The sequence below is a fragment of the Vipera berus genome (assembly GCF_964194415.1).
Source record: "Vipera berus genome assembly, chromosome: 4".
Lineage (NCBI taxonomy): Eukaryota > Metazoa > Chordata > Lepidosauria > Squamata > Viperidae > Vipera > Vipera berus.
In genome coordinates, this window is record NC_138206.1 from 53,305,984 (window position 1) to 53,331,029 (window position 25,046).

General features: G+C 39.0%; 3 protein-coding genes across 4 annotated transcripts in view; 1 reads left to right on the forward strand and 2 right to left on the reverse strand.

Annotated features, from left to right (window-relative positions):
* Positions 1 to 6,821, reverse strand: part of TMEM50B (transmembrane protein 50B) — a 24,915-nt gene extending 18,094 nt beyond the window's left edge. Inside the window, exons 1-3 of one of the 2 annotated variants that reach the window (XM_081326936.1) lie at positions 6,764 to 6,820; positions 6,013 to 6,087; positions 1,956 to 2,031 (exon numbers count right to left, since the gene is read on the reverse strand). The gene's annotated coding sequence lies outside the window, so the exon portion shown is untranslated. Of the gene's footprint in view, positions 1 to 1,955; positions 2,032 to 6,012; positions 6,088 to 6,763 lie in introns of both variants that reach the window. The other variant, XM_081326938.1, reaches the window with a different exon arrangement.
* On the reverse strand, positions 4,015 to 6,806 carry DNAJC28 (DnaJ heat shock protein family (Hsp40) member C28). The gene is made up of 3 exons (XM_081326933.1): positions 6,764 to 6,806; positions 6,013 to 6,087; positions 4,015 to 5,449 (listed from the first exon to the last, which is right to left on the reverse strand). The coding sequence occupies exon 3, from the start codon at positions 5,402 to 5,404 to the stop codon at positions 4,262 to 4,264; it is 1,143 nt and encodes a 380-aa protein (XP_081183059.1). The 5' UTR covers positions 5,405 to 5,449; positions 6,013 to 6,087; positions 6,764 to 6,806; the 3' UTR covers positions 4,015 to 4,261.
* An 11,417-nt stretch (positions 6,822 to 18,238) lies between the features above and the next one.
* The window catches only part of LOC308667209 (trifunctional purine biosynthetic protein adenosine-3-like), a gene marked incomplete at its 5' end in the record, with an annotated part of 31,906 nt that continues 25,098 nt past the window's right edge, over positions 18,239 to 25,046 (forward strand). The window contains 4 exons of the mRNA XM_081326355.1: positions 18,239 to 18,383; positions 18,912 to 19,007; positions 19,736 to 19,910; positions 23,117 to 24,372. Coding sequence (XP_081182481.1) covers positions 18,239 to 18,383; positions 18,912 to 19,007; positions 19,736 to 19,910; positions 23,117 to 24,372 — 1,672 coding nt within the window. The remainder of the gene's footprint in view (positions 18,384 to 18,911; positions 19,008 to 19,735; positions 19,911 to 23,116; positions 24,373 to 25,046) is intronic.

Genomic DNA, 25,046 nt, shown 5'->3' on the forward strand with positions numbered 1-25,046 from the left:
AAGACAGCATCTTCATTGACTCCATGCACGATTCTATATTCTACAGTTGCAAGAAAAAGTATGTGAACCCTTTGGGATTACCTGGAGTTTTGCATGAATTGGCCATAAAATGCGCTCTAAACGTCATGTAAGTCACAACAATAGAAAAACACAGTCTGCTTAAAATAATACTACACAAACAGCTGTTGTCATGTTTTAATTGAAGATAAGATGGAAACGTTCACAGTGCAGGGTGGAAAAAGTATGTGAACCTTTGGACTTAATAACTGGTTGACCCTCCTTTGGCAGCAATAACCTCAACCAAACGTTTCCTGTAGTTGCAGATCAGACCTGCACAATGATCTGGAGTGTAGCAATATTCTTGGGATGTCTGGTGTGAATCGCTCTCTTAAGGTCATGCCACAGCATTTCAATCGGGTTGAGGTCAGGACTTTGACTGGGCCACTCCAGAAGGAGTATTCTGTTCTGCTGAAGCCATTGTTTTGTTGAATTACTTGTATTACTTGTATGCTTTGGGTCATTGTCCTGTTGCATCACCCATCCTCTGCGGAGCTTCAGTTGGCGGACAGATGGTCATACGTTTTCCTGCAAAAAGTCCTGATAAACTCTGGAATTCATTTTCCCATCAATGACAACAATCCGTCCAGGCCCTGAGGCAGCAAAGCAGCCCCAAACCATGATGCTCCCTCCGCCATGTTTTACAGTGGGGATGAGGTTTTGATGGTGTGCTGTGCCTTTCTTTCTCCACACAGTGTTGTGTGTTTTTCCCAAACAACTCAATTTTGGTTTCATCTGTCCACAGTATATTTTGCCAGTAGTGCTGTGGAACATCCAGGTGCTCTTTTGCAAACTTCAAACGTGCTGCAATATTTTTTTTGGACAGCAATGGCTTCCTCCGTGGTGTCCTCCCATGTACTCCATTCTTGTTTAATGTTTTCCTTATTGTAGATGTGTCAACAAAAATGTTAGCATGTGCCAGAGATTTCTGTAGGTCTTTAGCTGACACTCTAGGATTCTTCTTTACCTCATTAAGCATTATGCGCTGTGCTCTTGCAGTCATTTTTACAGGACGACCACGCCTAGGGAGAGTAGCAACAGTGCTAAACTTTCTCCATTTGTAGACAGTCTGTCTTACCGTGGACACATGAACATCAAGGCTTTTGGAGATACTTTTGTAACCCTTTCCAGCTTCATGCAAGTCAACAATTCTTGATCGTAGGTCTTCTGAGAGCTCTTTTCTGCGAGTCATGGTTCACATCAGACAGTGCTTCTTGAGACCAGTAAACCCAAAACAGGTGTGTGTTTTTAAAGGGCAGGACGGCTGTCAGCAACACATCCAATATCATCACACTGGTTGGAGTCAAGGTTGGCTCACTCCTGGCTCCAATTAGCTCTTGGAGAAGTCATTAGGCTAGGGGTTCACATACTTTTTCCACCCTGCACTGTGAATGTTTCCATCTTATGTTCAATTAAAACATGACAACAGCTAATGTTTGTGTAGTATTATTTTAAGCAGACTGTGTTTTTCTATTGTTGTGACTTACATGACGTTTAGAGCGCATTTTATGGCCAATTCATGCAAAACTCCATGTAATCCCAAAGGGTTCACATACTTTTTCTTGCAACTGTATATAGAATATAGAATCTATATTCTATATAGATTCTATATAATTTCCAAGATTTCCAATACCTTTTTCTCAAAGTTTTCAGCCAGTGATCGTTTTATCTCTCTTGTTCTTCTTTCCAGCTGTTGCAATATAAGGTCCTGCAGTTTTCTTGGTAAAGTTTATATACCGTTAGAAATAACCGAAGGTGGCAAATACGTATAGCTAATACACTTTCCTTCTCCTATTTTTCCCACCACAACCAGCCTATGAGGTGGATTGGGCTAAGACTGAGTGACTGGCCCAAGTCACCCAACTGGCTTTCATGCTTACAGTGGGACTAGAACTCACCATCTCCTAGTTTCTAGCCTGATCCCTTAACCGGTAGAGAAAACTGGGTTTGCAGAAGCTTGCTGTTGTCTTTTTCCTAGGGCAGAGAGAGACAGGCCCAAAGTTACCCAATTGGTTTTATGTCTAAGAATTCATGCAGCATTTGAATTCACAATCTCATAGTTTCTAACCCTGTACTTAACCACTACATCAAACTGGTTCTTACGTACAATTTATTACACTTATGTGAACTGTATTCCATTTGCCATTTGGTTGAGGATTCCCACATTTCAGAGAAAGCTTACCAGAGCTCTTCACAATCTGTTTTACTACCCTTTAAAGTAACATAATTGGCATAGTTAGACAGCTCATTTCTTATCTCTAATCAAGATCATTTATGAGTTGACTAGAGATCTTGACTAGTAAAGGTAAAGGTTCCCCCGCACATGCGTGCTAGTCATTTCCAACTCTAGGGGCCGATGCTCATCTCCGTTTCAAAGCCGAAGAGCCAGCGCTTGTCCGAGGACATCTCTGTGGTCATGTGGCCGGCATGACTAGACGCCAAAGGCACACGGAACGCTGTTACCTTCCCACCGTAGTGGTCCCTATTTTTCTACTTGCATTTTTATGTGCTTTCGAAGTGCTAGGTTGGCAGAAGCTGGGACGAGTAACAGGCGCTCACTCTGTTACGTGGCACTCGGGATTCAACCCACCAAACTGCCGACCTGATCGACAAGCTCAGCGTCCTAACCGACTGAGCCACCGCATCCCTAGAGATCTTGACTAGAGATAGTTAAAAAGTACTGGTCCCAACAAAGATCCTTCATTGTGAAAATTGCCTACAAGTAGTCCTTATTTAGTAATAACTGTGAGCAGCAACTCAATCTTTAAGTGAAGCAGTAGCTAAGTACTTACGATCTTTGCTTTCTGGATCCTGCTAGCAGATTCCCATTTGTATATCTGCTAAATTCAGTACCATTACTAGACAGCCCATGACCAATTGTGTAATCATTTCAGAGATATATCCTTACTAGATTCCCTAATACTTTCAGCAATGGTAGAGCTTATGATGTAGTGGAAAAGTTCCTAACTATTATGATGATACTCAGAGATCTCTGTCTTGAAAGTGGTCCAGATTGTATGGCACAGGAAATGTTTTATGACATTTTTTATGTTACACATTCTCTATGTTAGCCCATTTGAAGTACCTTGGTTTAAAAATTGTTGTCTTATAATGCATTACTTTGCCCAGCTAAAGGTTTCACACAAACAGGACAATTTTAGTACCGTGTTTCCCCGAAAGTAAGACCTACCCCGAAATAAGCCCTAGCTTGATTTTCTGCAGGGAGAGGGGGCTAATATAAGCCCTATTCCAAAAATTTTGGGGCAAGGTGCACACCTAAAAATCAAGCTAGGGCAAGAGTGGAGCTTACCATTGCAGCCAGGCCTCCCATAAATCGACACTTGCCTCGCCAGCCCACTTCTTCTGCAGCCAGCTTCATTCTACAGCTGAAAATGCAGCTTGGGTCTGCATTTCAGTCAGAGGCCTTTCCGGAAGGCCTCTGCAACCGAGAACTGAGTTATAGATTCAATCCGTAGCTCAGTTCTCGGCTACACAGGCCTTCCAGAAAGGCCTCTGATGGCGAAATGCAGGCCCGAGCTCCATTCTCAGATGCAAATGAAGCTGCTCCTTCGGGCACAGAAGTGGGCCAGCTGGGTGGGGCTGTCGGTGCCACAATGAGTGGAAAAAACTCCCACCCGAAAATAAGACCTGGTGCCTCTTTTGGAGGCAAATAAGACCAGGTCTTATTTTCAGGGAAACATGGAAGTACACTAGACAACCAATGACCCTTCAACCATCGTTTCCAAGATATTTCCTTAGCAGATTCCTCAATGCCTTCAACAATGGCAACAATGGAAAAGTTCTTAAACAACGAGGAGATATTGAGAGATGCATCTGCCTTGAAAATATCCCATTTTGAACTGTATAACATAGTCAAGCATCAGAAGGTGACCACAGGAAAAGTTTCTTGACTTTTTGTATTTTGTCATAAAAAATCCTTTATAAAATTTGTCATATTTCAATTCCATAGGAGTCATAGGTTTCAGATTTTGAACGCATTATGTAAGTTGGTTCATTTGAGCTACCTGATCTAAATTGTTGACAAAAGACTATCAACAAAAATCAGATTGTTAATGAACATTTATTTGCAGGTTTGCAATTCAGTTCACTTCTTCAGTTTGAATAAGGGATTGTTCCAGTAGTTAATAGGACAACCTTATTTAAAGTTCATTGACTATGAAATTAAATGACTAAATTCTTGATCTTACTTCAAAATAAGAGCTATCCATTTTAAAAAAATGGTTTTTATGTCATGTCTATCATGTTCCATTTCAGCTTCTGTTTTCTTTGCTTCTGTCTCGGACTTTTTCATCTGGGCTTTCAAGATGTCTTCTACACGTGCAATCTCTTTGTCTGCATTAAAATGCACCATCTGTCTGCTAAGAATAGGAACAACTAAATTGAAATCATTAATTCTTTTGTTTAATATCTTAATGTTTTCCCTAAATTCTTCACAAACTTCCTTCCATTGCTTCTCTTTTTGGATGGTAATTGGATCACCTAACTTTTTCCTAGAAACTATTATAGTCTTCCTTAACTTTTCAATTGTTTCCCGTATTTCTTTCTGTATAAGTATCCATTCTGGTTGGTAGCCATTATCTATCAGGATCCTATTCAGATTGTGTGTCATAGGATCAATGTGTGTACAGTCTGAAAATTTTTGTAATGGTTTTCCTTTACCACTTAGATTATCAAAGTCTCCTTTTGCCATAGATTCTTGAATGAGGTCTTCAACCAAGCGTTCAATTGCTTGGGTTATTTTTGCTTTTTTACTTTGCTTTACATCTTTAGCTAGCATAACATCTCCCATAGCTAGTTGTCTCTCCATTTGTCGCTGTCGATATTCCATTATTTGTTCAGAAGCTCTATCAACTCTGAACTGCACATACTGCCTTTCTCTTTGACTTGGAGTACCAAAACCAATACCTTCAAAATTTAAATACTGTCTATGTTGTAGAGCTTTAGATTTCAATTTGTCTTCTTCATCATCATCATCCTCTTCCTTATCTCTTGATTTTATTTTCTTGGCCATATCGTTAACAACAACTCTGTATGCTTCTTCAATTTGAACAAAAATTGTAGAATCTGCTGTAACTGATCCACTATCTGGATGGTATTGTTTAGCAAGCTCTAAAAACGAATTTTTAACATCATCCAATGAACACCCTTCCTGAAGTTTAAGCAGCTTGTAAGAGTCTATAATGTTCCGAGGCTTGTGATCTGACATCAGTCTACAGTTATAGATAAAACAATGTTGAACTGATTTTGGTTTCTTTGGAACCAACGCTGAACACATCCAGACATGATGGTGTATTTTTCTCATCAACACCACACAGACCCACTTCATAATTCTTCAGTGTAGCTATATTTTAACCAGCACCTAACTGGAAATCTGAATAAATAGAATTAAATGAATTATTATGAATTTATACTTCTTAAATTATCTATTGTTGATACAAGATTTTTTTCCTGTTATTTTAGAAAACCAAATTGAATGGTTACACATGCAGTAAAAATTTAGAGATCAAAAGTTTGTGCACTGCACTTTTATATATACTGCTGGACATTCCATTATGTCAATAGAATTTAATTAGTTTATAAAAATATGGCGATTCTGCCCTACTGTATTAAAACAGCTGAAATTGTTGTCTTGAGTAGTAAACAATTATGAGTTAGAGTTCAGTATAGATTGCACATACTCAACATAAAATCATTTTCATCAAACAGTGAGATACTTAAAATGTAATTGATCAAAAATTCAATTTAGTAGCCCAAACTAGGTAATCAGTTAGGTCAACTAAAAACAAATAACGTTCCCAGCTGTCTAACCTAACTGTGCAACTTTTGACCCAGAATGTTGTAGAATGCCAGCATTATGCTGTTATGCTACAAACAATGATATGTAAAACATAATGGAATTCTTAGTGCTGTAGGATTAAAATCATGAATGCTTACCTTTCATTCTTCTATAAAAGCATGATTATTTTGCACATCTTGAAAATATTGGATTCTACTGGTTTTCTTTTTAAACTGTAAAAAAATAAAAATCCCCACTAAAAATATTAACAGCAGCAAAGGTGAACTGTTGGTCCATCAGTGAAACCATCCTATTATTTACATAACTAAGCTGTCGTGTCATTATTTTGTATGCATTATATCAATACTCTTTCCTATTCATATATAGATTTTGTTCCATCTTAAGTAAAATAATAGAACTAGAAAATGTATTTGGATTATTGATACAGATAAAAATATTTTTTCTATCTCCATTTTCTTACAATTCACCTGTTCATGATACTAATTAAACCCCCTTCCCACTCCAACCTAAAACAAGTGCAAAGGAGCAGTGTAGGATTGGCATTTGGTGCAAGCTCAGTTTTGCTATCTTGTTCATTTATTCGCACTTCTCAGGCCTGAAGCAAACCGACATTTATATTTGATAAGAAATTGAGGGGCGGGTGGCGGAGAGCGAAGAGGTTGGTACTCTGTCAGAACCGCAGAACATTGTGCAGTATTTGGGATCTGTGGAATTTAAATTCCTGCTAACCTACGAAAAGTAAAAAATAAGGCAAAACCTTCTTCTCGTTCCCTCGCTGCATCTAACAATCTCACCACTTTTTTCCACCCCTCCAGCCAGTCATCTTTAACACATCGGCTACGTTTTCAGATTTAAATATCTAAAATTTAAAATTCAATAACGAGCTACCATCGGTAACACCTCTGCGACTAAGCCACAATTTCGACCTAACCCTCAGCACCAAGACCAACGTCCTCTGAATGATCTATAATGTCGAAAGGAATTATGGGAGGCGTAGTTTTCCTAAAGGACGGCGTGTGAGTCCCGAAGAGCCAATCATGATAGCCTAGCATCGGCATTAAAGGGAAACCAAAACTCTAGTGTTATTCTGCAATGAATCCATAATAATTACGCTACAACATTAATGATGGCATTCAGTGGTGTGTATTAAATTATTAAAATTCATGAAATAAATTGTTTGAAGCAAGCTTAATTGCCTTATTAGTCTCCAGATACTTTTTTATTTTATTTTATTTACTTCATTTCATTATTTTTATTTTAAATGTTTTACTATTTTAAAAGAATATGCCAGCTAATTGATCCTCTTGTCTTTAGCCAGATCTATACAGATAATTACTAATAACCTCAAAGTTTTCTGACGTAGCTGGGCAACCAGTGGGTGGAGCAAGTTTTTAAAGCAGAAGGACTATTCCCCACTTGGCTTCGGCTGCTGTCACAACTGTGTGTGTGCGTGTGTGCTTTGTGGTTATTTCTGAGAACTGCCTTTAAAACTAGGGACTCCTGCAACAGTTCCTGCTTAAAAAAAATAGACCGAGACAATACTGAAGCATGCTGAGGTCCTGGAGAAGAAGCCGAAAGCCTCCAAATTATGTCAAAAGCAGAAGAAAAGTATCATTGTTGCAAACATGTCACTGAAGTAAAAGTTGAAAACTTACCAAGTAATGGGAGAACAGAAGACCAGAGAAGATCAATATAAGGAAGAAGGATCTGTTCAAGGAAGGAGTAAAACAAGCAAATGGAAACCAATTTATCACTCAGCATGCAGTGCAAAAAGGAAATAAAAGTGAGAAGTCTTGAAAAAGTCAAGCCACAGTATAAAGTCTTTCTCATCCTAGCTGAGAGATAAAGGGAGTGAAAGTAAATACTTTTACTTTACTGATTGCAGGAAAAAGTTGGAAAGAGCCAATTAAATTAAGCCAATTAATTTAACCACCTCAACACATAGAAATCACATCATTAAATCTGTTACTGTCTTTTAGAGACACATAGAAGAAAAGCACTATACATAATAACTGACAAGTATTGATATGCTAAGGAATTATGGTTGTTTATGTCTATTGCCTGGGAACATAATACCATCCTGAAGAACCATTTCCATGCAACCCATCCCCATGTCAGCAACTCTGAATGGGAAGAAGTAGACTGAAGTTAAACCCAAGCTAGACAGCGTTCCTGTTTGTCCGTTATGGTTTTCTTCTGGCTATGCTATTGTCTCTTGGGGCCGGTGTGTGTATGTGTGTGTTTTATTTAAGAGAGCTGGTCTATGACTTGGGGATTCTCTTTGGTTCATGACTACTGCCAGATAAGTAGGTAGGCGCCATGGCCAGGAAGACCTTTGCCCAGCTTTAGCAGGTGTACCAGTTATGGTGTTACTGGACCAAGAAAATCTCACTATAGTAAATCATCTTAAAGTAACTCATCTTACAGTAACTCATGTTCTCATCTACACCTACGTGGACAACTTACGTGCAGGTACTCTTTGTCAGTCCTTTGAGATAGGCCAGATTAATAATAATAATATGTGTCAAGCACAGGAAATCAGGAATCCAGGCAGTTCAAGTAAATATAGGTTTGTTGTAAGCTAATACTCTCTACAAGCATTAGCATACAATAAACCTGTATTCATTTCAACTGCCTGGACTCCTGAATTCCTGCGTTTAACATTAATCTGAATGATTAATGGCCAAAGCAAATTGGCAGTAGATGAGAGTCAACATAATTGAAGGTGGGCTGCACTAAGATTTCTTGTGGGAGCAAGAGACTTGAGACTTATGATGCATTTAACTTCCTCAGGCTCAGCCTGGTTATCTGCTACAATAAATTGTGCTGTCTGAGTCCCAGTGACTGGGAACAGGCAATTCAAGTAACAGAAATCTTAAAGGGTATAACAAAATTTTGAAAGTGCCATCTCTAATGTTCTTTATTGCTGAATACAAATTAAGGTACTTGTAGAGCTCTAGACTTATTTATATTGTAGGGGTGCCTCAAAATACTCTCACTTTTCTCTAGAACATTCTTGTGATTTGTAATAATAAATTTAAATTTCTGCAGCATTTCTTCCAAATTTATGCCTGAAATCTTATTTCACTCATTTCTAGCAAATGAGCACCATTTTGTGTTTTGTCCAGAGTATGTTATTTTCTTTTAATGTTCTTTTAAGTTACTGCCCATAGGGGGCAGCATCATTTTTCTTCTCCACTACTCAATGTCTATATCAGCAGTCTTCAAACTTGGCCCTTTTATGACTTGTGGACTTCACACTTGAGAAGAAGTGTGTGTGTGTGTGTGGGTTAGGATTGGATTTTCTAGCCAGATGCCTCTATCCTAAATAGTTAGGGAGTAGTGTAGTGCTACATAATTATTTCAATATTTTTCAATCTTTTCATCACTAGTAAGGCAGCATAGCGCTCTCTCTCTCTCTCTCTCTCTCTCTCTCTCTCTCTCTCTCTCTCTCTCTCTCTCTCTCTCATACAATAGGTGAGGCTCTCTCTCATACAATAGGTGAGGCAACCCCTGAAATGTAGGTAGGAATTACCAAGATGCTCACCCAAAGTTGGAGAAGTCAGGTGTAAGACCCAGATGGCTTTTTAAAGAGGAGGCCTGCATTCCCAGACTTTTGCCCTGCAGGCTCAGCGGTCTGCTGAAATTACATTTCATAACTCAATATATATGAATTTCATGGTGCAAGGTTCCTCTCAGCTTTTCTGTAAGAGTGAGTATGGGCAAGAAACCTTCATGCTGATGTGCACTTTTGTGGGGCTACAAGTACAGAATCTCAGCTCACCTTCCACCAACTACTGTTAATGCAAAGTTTGGCATGTGACCCACAACCTGTATATTGTGCAATTCTATGTTACTGATTTTGACCATGCAGAGGCCAACTTTGTATCACATGTTAAAAGAAAAAATGGTAGAAACATGTTATCTGTTAATTCTAATAATTTGATAAAGAAGTTCGGGATAATGACCAATTCTTTGTTATAATGTGTGTTCAAAACTATTCCAAGATTTAAAAAACATGGTTTGTCCGTTTATGGTGAAAAACATTACTTAAGGATATACCAGTAATTGGAGAGAATCCATGATCATTTTATTAAAGTCAGCAAGTTAATCAATTGTTCGCAGCAAAACAGAACTGAGATTCATCAACAAAGTTCTAAGTTCTATTACAGAGACTGAAGATGAGCAATGCATTGGATCGTAGGCAAATGATCATTTTACAAATGATAAATATTATTGATACAAGTACACAGGAATCTGGGAAAATAATAATTTATGTAGTATACTTAGCCTTTGAGAAATGTGAATGCCAATTAAGCTGGTTGTTATTTTGACAGTATGACCTTGCCTCTCATTTTGAATGGGGAGAGTTGTAAACACACCTCTTATCAATGTCCTTGGAAATGTTGCATTTTATAGAGACATACAGCTCACCAATTGAAGGCCATTTGTTGATTAAATGAAGGTTACAAATCCAGGAAGTTATATGTCTTGAGGAAACAGCCATGGATAATAAGCTTGTTTAGCAATTAAGGCTACTGTGGATATTTACTTATTTAGAGTATGGCGCTATTGTGGATAGATACAATTTGATATTAAACAGCCAAAGCCAGAGATATTCAGGAACCATCTATGACCTAGGGATGAGCATCTCCGAGACACAGAGCAAGTAAAAATTCCCTTTATAGTACAATGGCATTTTCATCAAATAAATCAAATGCCAAAAATATTTTTGTTTGGCTAATGCTATCTTTGTATTTGGAAAATTAGAGCTTGAAATTTAGTACTATTAAGTTCTGGCTTACATTCTGACAAATTGGGGTTTTATTTCATATTAGTATTTCACATTAATATTTCCTTTTAGAAATTGCGTCTTTTTAAGATACGTTTTTGTTCCTTATCTTTACCAATATTTTTCTGGCTCTCCTTTATATAAGAAAAATGTTCCCCTTATATCTAAGAATACAGTTAATGCAAATGTATTTTCCTCTTACTTGATTGGACACAGGGATGGAATTTCAGGCAGTAGCCTGTCAACTGTGAGCAGTAAAGCATTCTTTCAGCGCTGGACACAAAGCCTCCCCACGAGTCTAAATGCTTTTGTAACTTAATCTGACATCAGCTGAAGATTTTCTTTACGCGTTGCTCTTTACAATTTAGAAGAACACTAAAACTGACTTCTGTATATAGTATTGCAGAATAATTTGGAAGCTTTTGGTAAGTGCTCTTTACTTTTCTAACCAAAGAGACTTTTTACAATGTGCTAAATTAAAACTGATATTTTACAGAGCAAAGTGGGCAGTGAAACTTTCTGTATCATAATCCGTAAAATATATTTAAATTCTAAAATGTAAACATGTTGAAAGAACGAAACACCCAGATAAACAAATATACTGAAAGCAGTTAAAATATTTTTAATGTAATTCTCATAATTTTTTTTTAATAATCTCTAAATCTCAGAGATAGTTTGGAAAAAAATATTGCCACGCTACTGGATGAATCTACCTGAAGACTAGCCTAATGATTTTACATTTTGAAGATGCAATTTGAGCCCAGATAGGCTGGGAAAACAAAGCAGTTATTATGTACCATGTAATATACCCACAGTTTTAAAATTGATTATCTTGATCACTTATATTGATGTTTTCTTTTTGGAATGATAGAATTAAGTCACTTAAGAGAGTAGCTGACAGCTAGGTTTTAAACCGTCCTTTTAATATGCAGTGTGCCTTTTTGATACATTCATAACACACCAAGATAGCAATAATGTCATTGTATAGTCATTATCTCACCATACTTTATACAAATACCCTGCTATTTTGGTAGACTATCCAATAATGCATATTTTTTACAGCACTCTGCTTTAAAATTCAGGAGTGGGAAATAGCAAACTATATTACCACAGCCAGTGCTTTTTTTGTAAAAGAAAAAAAAGGTGCTGGAACTCACACATTATACAACCCGCCTTGCCTACCCTCCAAGGTTCCATCCAAAAATGTGCCGGAACTCCGTTCTGAGAGTTCTGTGACGAAAAAAGCCCTGATCACAGCAGTTTCTTGTCTCTCCTCCATCCAACTAGTTCCTTGCCATTGTTATCCAGTCTTCTCAGTTTGCGATCAGCCCATGCACTCTGTATTTATCTGTGCCAGAGTTCCAAAATATTCCAAAAGCACAATTTATCATTCACAAATTAGCTTTACTGTCCCAAATTTTTATATTTTTCATAATTCATATTCAGCTGTTCAAATGTTTCTGATACCCACATTCCTTCTGTTAAAAATATCTTTTTTGCATACTTATATACTGGTATAACTGCATGGATTTCTGATCAAACTAGACTTTTTTAATCTGAGTGTAGGATCATTTTGGAAATGGTAAAGATCAACAATAAACAGACTGTTTTTTCTTCAGAAAAGTTTTTATTGCAAAAAAAAAATCATACTTCTTTTCTATATAACTATATAACAAATGTAGGTCATATGCCTGTGCTACCTTAAACTATAGATATATATATTGTTAAATTTGGATTTGCTAACAAAGAATGAAAAGGAGACTGGTATAGTTATTTCAAGCTGCTTTGCTCTCATCAGCCAGCCACACCCTTCTGAGATTCGAACCTGGGCTTCTTGCACATTAGGCAGTTGTTTTAACCTCTAGGTCACAGGCTCTTTCTCACTTGGTCAGCTGTGTCAGGGAGGGAAGAGATCTTTAATTCTTTCTTAGCAAATCCAAATTTAACATAAAAAATGATTGTCGCAGTAGCGACTGCTGCGTGTGGATGGCCCTAGATTGGGCTGATACAGGCAAAAGATTCCTTCTTTCTATATTTGGGCCGACAGGTTGCATCGGGGAAAAAAACACTCAAGACACACACACATAACATTTATATAGGTCTATATTTTATTCATACACAACCTATTCTTCGTGGTCACTTGAGCATACATCAAAGTCATTAGCCATCTTCAAATTGGCTTCTGTTATTGTCAGCTTCTGTTCAAAACTGCTGAGTCGTTAGCTTAGCAATTTCTCCATCTGAGAAAAGGGAGATGCTTTACCAGCTGGCTGCAGCTTCTCAATGTGGCTGCTGGAGTAGTGAAGCTGCTGGCCTCTGCTTTCCTTTTGGCTTGTCTGCTGCTGGTTTGGTGAAGTCCAAGCCTGTTCCTGCTTTGTCATCACTTGTCTGTTAAGATGATGGCTTTTTTTTTTACTTTCTCAGCTGCAAATTCCTTCTTTCTGCTTTCCAACATGACACAACACACCTATACACCCACACTGTGGTGTTCTCCACCTTTTCCTTTTGCAGTTGAAAACAGGTATGCTACAAGTGCAATGGGCAATTTAGGCTGCCTTAAAGTCCCAGGGGAGAAAACAAAGGGAAGGGATTACTTATGATGGCTTTCCTTCCATGCTGAGTAAGCCAATGCTGAAAAATTCCTTAATGCATTTACCAGTTTTTGCTGAATGTTGTTGTTAATGGTTTATTTTAATTTAAGCTTTCATTCAGAGATATTGAACACATAAGGCATATTGGAATCTTGGAATTTTGTTTTAGTCTCAAGAAGAAAGATTTCTTTGTGATAAAGGCATATTGGAATCTTGGAAATTAGTTTTAGTTTTGAGAAGAAAAATGTCTTTGTGATAAACTGCTTTAGGATAGATGTTAGATTATACATCCAATGAAGAAAAATAAAGAAGGACCTCCTGCAAAATTCAGCTCACATCTGAACATGACTATCCAGATAAATGCTTGCTCATTCTGTCTACAGTCTTAACCTAGTTCCTTCTTTGGTTAAACAGATAAACAAGAGAAAAATACTGCTATTATACAGTAGCAATCAGCAAGCTTTTCTTGCAGGAATTTCTAGGCAGGTGTCATCAGACCAAAGGACAATACCATTCAAAATTCATAAGCATTGTCTGTTCTTAAAATTGCAGCTTTAGGACATAGTCTGAGTGTCCAGCACTTTTTCTGTAAATGTAGTAATTGGAGCTTCCAGATCTGGGCTACAAAAATCCACATGACTGATAAATTATATCTGAATCTTTTTATTGTCCTCTAGTAATTTTGATTGCAGATTGGATAGCCCTAATGGTAATAAAACATATAGAAAAGTGTTACTTCCAGAATTCCCAGCAAACTGTTGGAGGTAAAACAGAGAATTTCAGAAATGTTATTTCAAAACACTTGGATTACAATACAGGTAATCCCTGAGTTACGAACTGTTGAAGGAAAAGTCTTCATCATGGTTCAGTCCGAGCCAGGAATAAACAACATGGTGACTGCTTTAGAAAGAAGGTGACAGTTTATTGAAGAGGAGAGCCAGACAGAAAGATGGCTCTGGAAGAAAAGAGAGCGAGCACATGTAGGGAATGGGTTTTTATATCTTCTTGAGCCTTTTGTTTGGAGTTGTTCCTGTGGCATGAACTTTGACCTGAGTCTTGAGTGTGCCTTTCTGGTATTCTGATGGTGGTGGGTTAATCCTATTATGTCCTGTCTTAGTTGGGTGAAGTATGTAGATTTTAGGTGTCTTTGTCTTCCTAAGCTTCTAGCTGGGGGCCTCCAACCTTCCTGGATTTACATCTGCATTTCTACAGAGCTGGTTTCTGCTTGGGGGAGGGAGACTTGGGGCTATTAAAAAAACTGGGCATGCTTTTCTGCCTCTTTAAAATCCTTTGAGGAAATATATTTTTCTGCCCTTTTAATATTTCCTTCTCTGGAGGGCTGACTTCTCACAGAACATTCACTTAACGCTTGTTCAAAGTTACATGATAAGTGCCCCCTAGTGCTTACAAGCAAGTCCCAAAATTACAAATATTGCAGTGCTATGGCAGTCATTCGTCCTTACGAGCAACCGCAGAGGCTCTGCAACATTCACCCTTGTTTTCCCTCCCTCCCCACCCCAGGTCTCCCTAGGCACTAGGCCTTCAATACTCACCCTGCAAAGATTGAGGTTCTTCACTTTCTTGGCTGCTCCAGGTCTTTGGTGAGTTCACAGAGAATGGAGGCCTAAAGTAAAACAAGATCACACAACATGAATGGGGCGAGATCTCATGCTACTGATCTCAGTGATCTTATGGTACAGGGAACAGAACTGAAGCCAGGGAACACTTCCATGTGTTTTCGGAGGCTGGATCGGGACATTGGAGGCCTTTTCCAGGGTGCTACCTCCTGGATCTGAGGCCGGGGGATGCTTCCGAGGCCTTTGGGTGGCCTGATCTGGGCACTTGGGGCCTTCTTCAGGCCACTGCTGCCTGGATCTGAGGCCAGGGGAAACAACCCTCCAGTGGCCCATTTCCAGGCAGCAATAGCCTGGAGAAAACCTCCGGCACCTGGATTGGGCTGCCAGAATGCCACAGAAGCGTCCCCTGGCCTCAGATCCAGGCGTCAGTGGCCTGGAGGATGCCTCCGACACCCTGATCCAGCCTCCGGAGGCATGCGGAAGCATCCTCCGGCCTCAGATCCTGGTGGCAGCAGGAACCGCAGCAGAGAGAAGACGGATCTTTTGAAGATGAGTCCAACGTGGCAGGAAGGGAGGGGGAAGCATGAGGTATCTTAGTGGTCAGGGAGGGCTTGGGGGCCTATTTCATCACTAGGCCCTCCATGGCCTTCGACACCTTGAGATACTTCATGTTCACTTAATGAGTGATGTGCGTCTTAACGAGCAAGGGAGTGATCTTGTTTGAGGTAGGAGATTCACTCCCACGGGTTTTCGAGTTATGAGTGGAATGGGCAGGCTGCATTACACTTGTAACTCAAGGACTACCTGTACTGTATCCAGGTCATAAAGAATTAGATAATCACTAGATGGCAGGAAAGAGTTCAGGTCTTCTATATCTCTATGCTGCCATCTAGTGTCCTTCCTTCCTTCCTTCCTTCCTTCCTTCCTTCCTTCCTTCCTTCCTTCCTTCCTTCCTTCCTTCCTTCCTTCCTTCCTTCCTTCCTTTTCAGAAAAGTTAAAATCTCCTAAATTGCTGGAAGTGTTTTTTCAAGCTGTGTGTAGAATTCTGAAATGTACTATAAAAGAAAATAATGCACAACCCCCAAATGGACATCTGTCGATGTATATATATGGCCTAGAGGTAAAAATAACTGCCTAATGTGCAATCAGCCCAGGTTCGAATCTCAGAAGGGTATGGCTGACTGATGAAAACTAATAAGTTTGAAATGCATATCAGTCTCCCTTAATTCTTTGTTAGCAATTTACACAAATATATGAACTGTCACCGGTGTGACTACTGCCTGTTCGATGGCCTTCATGATAGGCTGAAACAGGAAATAAAGATTTGTCCCATGTTTGGGGCCTAGCAAGGTAATCTAAATAGTTAACAAGCATTTGACACATATCTCCCCTTGCTTCTCAAGCTAACAAAGCGAGAGAGAGCCTGTGGCCTAGAGGTAAAAATAACTGCCTAATGTGCAATCAGCCCAGGTTCGAATCTCAGAAGGGTATGGCTGACTGATAAAAACTAATAAGTTTGAAATGCATATCAGTCTCCCTTAATTCTTTGTTAGCAATTTACACACACATACACATACACACACACACACACACACATATATATATATGTGTATGTGTATGTGCAGGGCTTTTTTTCTCATTGAACGCTCAGAACGGAGTTCCAGCACCTTTTTTGGATGGAACCTTGTAGGGCAGGCAAGGCGGGTTGTATAACATGTGTGAGTTCCGGCACCTTTTTCTTTTACAAAAAAAGCACTGTGTATGTGTATGTGTATGTGTATGTGTATGTGTATGTGTATGTGTATATATATATAAATCTTTCAAGTCAAAAACTTCCTTTAAATGGGAATATAAATTATCTTCAATCTATGTTATTTTTTGTTATTTGTTGTGTTAGGGATGGGGCTTTTTTTGAATGACAGTATGATGTAGTGGTTAATGACAGAAAACACTGGGCCGGTCACTGTCTCTCAAACTGAGGATTTCTTATACTGGCAGGAAAAGGGCATGAAGATTCAGAACTGTTAGATTAGAGCATAAAAACAATAACAATGCAAATTAGCAAATATTGTGGGCTAGTTTGAGTGAAACCCAACTGCCAATGTAGTAGCATTTGCTGAGATCCTGCAAACATCTTAGTAAGCTAAGTAACTAGTAAGCTATTTCTCCATTGTTTCCTGCTGGTTATTTATTATTGTAGGCACATATGCTACATGTAAATTCTGTTCAGGGTTTTATCAGCATTATTTATGAGCAGAGACAAATGTAAATAATCATTCAGTTTTGTGAAAGGATGCAGTTACTCCTCATATCTTGATTTAAATTACTTGAGGAGAATTATGCTAAGGGCATCCTTTAAGGCTGATCCATCATAACCTCACTTCTTCCCAGCTGCTTGCTTTTCCACCTAAAAGTTTTTTTTTTGTAGAGATAAAAAGGCACATTTTACTGCACTATAATTAACATATTTGATGGGCAAGAAGTGCAGCAGTGGACTTTAAAGGTCACATTTATAGAGAGCTCCCATTCTCTCTGCCTCAGCATTCATGATGCTTATTTCTAGTTCATTTTTTTTAAATATCAACAAATGAAGGCACAATGTTATTGACATGCATAAAGCTATCTAATCAAGAATAATGTTGGGATAGGCTAATTGCATACCTCTTTTCACAGCACACTTTTCAACTGTTTCTTTTCATTCTTGCAATTTCTCTCTGCCCGGTTGCCAGCTTCCATGCCCTGAATGACTTCTTATGAAGTGTCACAACTTAAAAACTTGAGAAAGTTAGTCACTGTATAAGCTTAGGGATTTGGAGGCAATTTGGCTGCCACATTTGTCACCCCATGGATCACCAAATTTGGTTTGGCTGATTTGCCTGGCTATGGGGATGTCCCTTTTTTTCTCTCATCACTCTGTCTCTTTCTGGAAGTGGCATTCTCAGTGGAAGAGGATGACCATATGTCTGGCATGTCTGAACTACGGAAATCTATACAACTGATGCATGGTAGCAACATTACTTTATGTAACTTTTTTCGGCCATCTAATGAATATATGCAGCCAGTATGATAGCTCCAGTTTGCCAAAACAAAATAAATGGAAATAACATTAAGAGCAATGTGCACTGCAGGATCTATATATATTTATCTATGTCAGTACCTTTTTTGCCCAATTATGTCTCGATTAGTTTCTGATTCCCTTTTATTATAATTTCATTCTTTCGCCAATTCTTTTGCAGTTACCTCATTTAGCATGCTTTAAATTATAGAGAAATCAGGACCATTTTCCACTGTTTTTCTATTGCTTGTCTTTAGTGTGCCTATTATCCAAATAAATTTTAAACTGATTCTCCTTTTTGATGCAAGTCGCAAGTCACCATCCATCAGCTTACTAGAACAAGCCAGAATGGCTGATCGAGTGCTTGTGATTGGCAGCGGAGGCAGAGAACATGCACTGGCTTGGAAGCTGGCACAGTCTCCACACCTGAAACAAGTGCTGGTTGCACCAGGAAATGCCGGAACACTCAATGATGGGAAAATGTCTAATTCAGGTAACAAGAGTATTATCTGACAGTGCATTAATATATTTGAATGCCCCTGGAGAGAAAAAAAATCTATAATACCTCCCCAAACCATTGTACCACATATTGTATAAAAATAAATGTTTAGGACAATGCATTTGATCCATGTTTACACAGAGAAAACAATTTAATATGAATTAAATAGAAATGAATTAAATTAAATGAAGTCAGTTTAGTTAGGTTAGTAAATTAACCCAATTTTCTGAACCTGTACAATACATTGAATCACAAACTCACCAAACAAGTTGAGTTTGCATCACCCAAGAAGATGCATAAAAATTAATCAGTACTAAAACCAACCAAACTTAGCATGTTGTAAACAAAAAGAAGAAGACTCCTCCCCCAACTTATAAGATTTCTTCAGCCAACTCTTTATATACATTTTTAAAATTATTATTTTCATTAATTGCAAGATTGCTTCTGCTTCCCTCAGGAAGCACACTTTTCATATTTAGCAACTGGATATCAAAGTATATTGTTTTTTAATTTCTGTTTCAGGTGTTTTAATTAGCAATCATACTATCCTTTCCCAGTTCTGCAAAGATCATAACATCGGGTCTGTGATTGCTGGACCAGAAACTTTGCTTGCTGCTGGTAAGGTCTGAACCTCCTCCACAGCTGAGGATTTGAACTTAGATTAAAATTAATGACCCAGTCTTGGGCTGTAGAATGATGTACAATCCTGGACAAGGAGTTCAGTGCTGATACATCATGACTGAATGGCATTCTAAGGATTTGATAGTGGTTTGCAATCGTTTGCTGTTCTGGAGTACAAGGATGCCTTCAGGTGATGTTTTTGTCATGTAATTACCATTCCTCATTTGTGAAATTTTATGAGGAGTCCACATAATATCATCTTACTTTTGCACCCTTCCTATGTTTTCCCACATCTTTTATCTGGCAAAAAAACTGGCTATCTGGTTATCTAAGAACAGTTTGATCCTGTTGGGCCTGAGGAAGTGGATAGGGTCCTTACAACTGTAGTTCAGCCACTTGCTTCTTAGATTCATGCCCCCAAATGTGCCAAAGAGACCGATAAGCAAATCCTAAATTTCATTCAGTGTGCGTTCCATTTTTACAACCATTAACGTGTATATTCATGAATATTCATATAGCCACTGATGACTAATAATGTTGTCTTTAAAAAAGGGGGCTAACAACATAATCTTTCCAACAATCTCATTATAATGCTAAATCAGCCAAACTCTTCCCTTTTCGTAGCACTATGTACTTTTTAAATGCTCTTTGGTTCTGGGACAGTACAATAATATGACATTCAATTACATTCAATTTATCTGAGCCTTTCAGTATTTCATTACTAGGAATTGTTGATGACTTGGTAGCAGCTGGAATTCAGTGTTTTGGCCCTACAGCCAAGGCAGCCCAGTTGGGAACAAATAGATATTTCACTAACATCTTTCTTGATCAGCATGGAATTCCCACAGCCAGATGGAAAGCCTTTTCAAATCCTAAAGAAGCATGTGCTTTTATTAACAGGTAAATACTTATTTTCTTTCATTGAAGTATTAAGATTATCTGTTCTATAGATAGGATCATCACAGAGCAATGATTGTGTTTCTAATCAAATAATTTGATACAGGAGGAGCTTACAAGGATTTTAAGACTCTCTGTGTGAAAAATCTTTCCTCTTTTTTATGCCTAATAATATGAAATAACTTACATAACATGAGTGAAACGTACTTCCAAAATCTGTTCTCATTGGTTAAAAAGAAAAATTTAAGCACAAAAGACCACTTTTTCGGAGGACACATCAGAAGGAAACATTAGAGGGACATTAGAGACTATTACCACTATTGTCACGTTCTGCAGTAGTGGGAGAGCACACCTTACACCAGTCTTTCTTCCTTCTTGGTCAGTTTCTTGAAGCAGATTGCCACATCTCTGAGCAAGCTCTACCCCAGTTCTGCAGGTTCACTATGAATGGCCAGTCCATGCAAGTTAGAAGCTAAAAGCTTGACTTTTAAATAACTAAAAGAGTCAGATTGGACAAGTATAGATTTATGTGTCAACATGGCTATTATGAAGTGAAAAGAAAATAGTACTAATATTCCTTGATAAAATAATGTGGGAAAAGTGTTAGAAACAATGTAAACAGTCGAAAATATGTTGACACTAATACACTACTGCAATCACTTTGTAAAAAAACATTTTATTGAGAATTCTAGCCTGCATGCACAATAATGCAGATTATTATCTCATGCCAGATCTCTGCCAACATTTGAGTCTCGTATGAGGCAGTTTAAGCAAGCCCGTCATAACTAAGCTAATAAAATTAAGACTTCCATCTTTCAAAACAGAGGCAGAAGATGTAGATGAGGCTGGAAAAATAATAATGTTCTAGCTGTCTTTTCAGCAACTTTAGAGGTAATTTATTAGGTTTTTCAAGAGGACGTCTCTAGGAATAATTGTGAGACCTCTACTCATCTATCTTCAAGACTCTACTATTCATATTCACCCTTACTGAAGTATTTACATGATGTTGATCAGAACTGTAAGAGTCTCAAGAATAATGTTGGTCCTTGATTCTGTCATATATAATTTTCCAGTCTGCAGTTTTACAAAAGGAAACCTTGGATCATATCCTGAACATTTTCTTCTAACGTGCTCTATCTTATTTTAAAGTGCAGATTTTCCTCCACTGGTGATAAAACCTAGTGGTTCCGGTCCTAGAAAAAAAATAGTTCTTGCATCCAACCGAGCAGATGCCTCTAAGGCAGCACAAGATATTCTCCAGGTGACTTAACATTTCTATGTAAATGTGTTCCCTGTATTCATATTCATATATAATATTAAGAAAATACATAAATTGCATTATGACTTCAGACAATACGTGAACCCTGAATGTGATTCATTTTGGTTTATAATCCACTTAGTTTAATAGTAACGTGTAATAGTAAGCTTACAGAATTTAGTGAAGTTATGTTGCAAAGTGAATTAGTGAACCAGTGGTATTTTTGCCTATGTAGATCATTATGCAAAACACTGATTCCAAGCTACTTTGGGGCCCAACTTTCCAACGTAATACAGTAGCATTTTTATATATGTAGGTATGCTGACGTGCATAGTCCCCTATATAATAGTATGATTACCTTAAGGCATATTTCTGCAGTGAGCAGGAGTTGGACTCTAATTCTAATTCTATAATTAATCATGATCATATCAGATAAGAAATTAAGGATTTGACTTATATCGCCCATGAGTACAATATGCTCTATAAAAGTTTTATATGTGGGAAATGAAGTGGTATTAATAGTGGAAATGCTGTAAAGGTGGTTTCTCATAAACAAGGAAAGATGAAAAGAAAAAAAGATTTGACCATTGGCTATTCTATTTATATTGCAGGACAACATGTGTTATCATTCTGAAGACTCCTCTGAGACAGTTATCATTGAAGAACTTCTTAAAGGGGAAGAATTTTCAGTGTGTTGTTTCATTAAATGTTTGGGTCAGAATTATCACTGTTTGCCTGGGTTACTTTTTACCCTGACTACATATCCTAGTGTGATTATTAACATCAAAAATAAAGCTAGCAGAGCGCTTAGAAAAGTGTTGAGCGTTATAGTAGTGCTAAGTATTATTAATTATAGAAATTATTTTATTTTATTTTATTTTAATCCCATTTATATCCCAATATGAGAAGGTGCCAGCCCTGACTCACACTCAGGTATAGGATGACCCCTAAACAGAACCCTTAAGATGAAACTTTGGTTCAGGCTAAGAAAGGACTTCAGAGGCCTAAGCACAGGCTCAATGACCTATGTCCCACTTCTGTGGTTTGTCCCTCTTCTGCAAGCAAAGCAGCTGTGCTCAGCCGTTAGTATTTTTATCTTGACCCAGACATGTACATCCTGTTATTTTACTGTAAAGCCACCATATATCATATACAACCTTTTGCTGAATACTCCCCTTTGTACTTATCTGTACTAAGCATGTTTCACTTCTCCATATGATGTTATCCATACAACCATATGTTGTTCCTCCCCATGTAACGCCTATATTATGACGTATGAATACCAAATGAATGCTAAATGAATGTACCTGTATAAAAGTGAGTTGCTTTGAATCCTTCGGGGTTCAGACACTTCGATGCTTTGCATTGTTTGAACCTTTGCAAATAAACTCCTTCCTACATTGAAGAGCTTGGCCTGGTCTCTGTCAATTTTTCTACTTCAAATGGCGACCGCGGCAGGACAGAAGGTCAAGGCAATATTTTGCTGAGGGCCGTTCAACCCTTCGGGCCCATCAGGCGGTCACTCCTGAAAATTCTCCAGGCGCCGCGGGGGATCCAGCCTCCGGGAGACAGCAGTGACAACTCGGTGGTACCGACGGTGCTCTGATCGAGTCCAAGAACCCTGCAGTGTAGGAACGGTGGTCTGAACAATTCCTGGCCAGGACGGGGAAGTGGACAACGCGTTTCAGGCGAGTATCTGTTAAACTCGGGTGTGCCTGTCTCATTTGAAGACAGAAGAGGGGGACTGATCACCCTCCTGGACTCAGGACAACATTGTCCCTAAAGCAGTCCGTCAGGTTGTGTGGGAGGTTAAGCCATTGCAGTTCCTATTGGTGACCGTCGGAACGTCCGGCACCGTAGGTCAGTGGCAGTGTATTAGTATGGGGGGGCGTCAGAGTGTGCCCAACACACCGTTGGCATGCATGCTAAAAGGATTTGATGATTATTTTAGCAATTCTAAATACCCAAAGGGAAATAAGAATACATTAAAATTTCTGTGTGAACAAGTCTGGCCCACTTTGGGAACAGGCTGGCCTCCACAGGGATCCTTTAGAAGAGAGACTGTGGATGCATTGTGGGGTGTAATAGCTGCTGATGACAAGAAGTATAGTGCTCAATTCCCATACATAGATCAGTGGGTAAATGCTTTAGCTGAAAGAAGTGATGACTTGTTGGAATGCCAGGCAGAGATGGTTAGGTTGTGTGTAGCCCAGAGCCCGGGGCAGAGGAAGGGCAATGTAAAAAGGCAGGCTCCTAAACTTCGTAGATCACAGGCTATGGAAATGTTGAATAGTGCAGGTCAGGAGGAGGACTGGTGGCCGCCACCACCTCCGTGTGCTCCGCCTTTACCATCCCCACCTGTGCCACCCGTTCCGCCATATGAGCCGTTGCAAGACCCGCCGAGTGGAGAGGGAGATGTGGGACAGAGTAGCACGAGTAGTGGTGGTAGTAAGAATATTGCCCAAGGAGTAAAAGGAGCAGAGGGAGGGGCCTCACCGGCAAGGGGGCCACAGACTCGTGCTAGGGCAAGAACAATTGCAGCCAAAATGGAGAATGCTGAATCTGATGTTGTTGCACCATTGAGGCAAGTGGATCAACCAATTATGAATCCACAAGGGGAAATTCAGTATCGGCCCGTGTATCAATATGTGCCTTTTACTACAACTGATCTTTTTAATTGGAAACAACATTATGGACCATTGTCTTCCAAACCTACAGAAATGGTTGATTTGTTCCAAACCATTATGAAAACTCATAATCCTACATGGTCTGATATACAACAATTAATCAATACTTTACTAACCCCTGAAGAAAGGGAAAAGTGGAAGATGGCAATTAGGAAATGTTTACAGGATAGATTTCCAACCGTAGAGGATATTAGTGTTGAATTGCCTGTTAGGGCGCCGGAAAGGGATCCAGGATGGGATCCTACTAAGGAAGATGATAGGATAAAATTGGTGGAATATCAGAATTTGGTAGTGGAAGCTTTAAGGGGTGCAGGAAAACCCCCTGTGAATATGTCTAAGCCAACTCTAGTGACCCAAAGGGCAGATGAAAGTCCGGAAAGTTTTTTACAGAGATTAATTGAGGCTTATGAGATATACACTCAAGTGAATCCGAGGTTGCCTGAAAACCTCAGGATGCTGAATGAAAGATTTATAACTCAGAGTTACGATGACATAAGACGGAAGTTACAGAGAGTAGAAGGTGCTTTGGGAAAGAATACTAGTGAATTGTTGGAGATTGCAAGGAAAGTGTATGTGAACAGAGATAAAGTTGAGAGGAAGGAGAGAGATATTAGGAGGCATGCATGGTTTTAAACTTCACTTCCGCCTAATAGTCATTCTGGTAGGGACCTGTTTGTTAACAACAGCTTGCCACCCCGCGTTTGCAGCTGCCTTCACCCTTGTCCAATGTATCCATGATTTAGATTCAGCAATCTTAATAGCTAAAGGGGAGACTAAGATGACAGTATAGGGCCCTCGCCATTGTCCCTTTAAGGGTTCCTTTTTCCAGTGTTTGACCCAGACCCTGTCCCCTGGTCTGAGTTGCTTTGAATCCTTCGGGGTTCAGACACTTCGATGCTTTGCATTGTTTGAACCTTTGCAAATAAACTCCTTCCTACATTGAAGAGCTTGGCCTGGTCTCTGTCAATTTTTCTACTTCACCGCCCTTCTCCGAAGACTCAGGGCGGCTTACAATCTAAGCACAAATCAAATGTGCTTAGCAATAGCCTTCATTCTATGTATATGCCTGCTTATTAGGGCTTTCCCCCCCCCCCAAGCGGCATTATTACAAAGTCAGCTTATTGCCCCCAACAATCTGGGTCCTCATTTTACCTACCTCGGAAGGATGGAAGGCTGAGTCAACCTTGAGCCTGG

Coding starts and splice junctions, on each gene's coding strand:
- DNAJC28 (XM_081326933.1), bottom strand. CDS start 5,404: ATGAAGTGGGTCTGTGTGGTGTTGATGAGAAAAATACACCATCATGTC.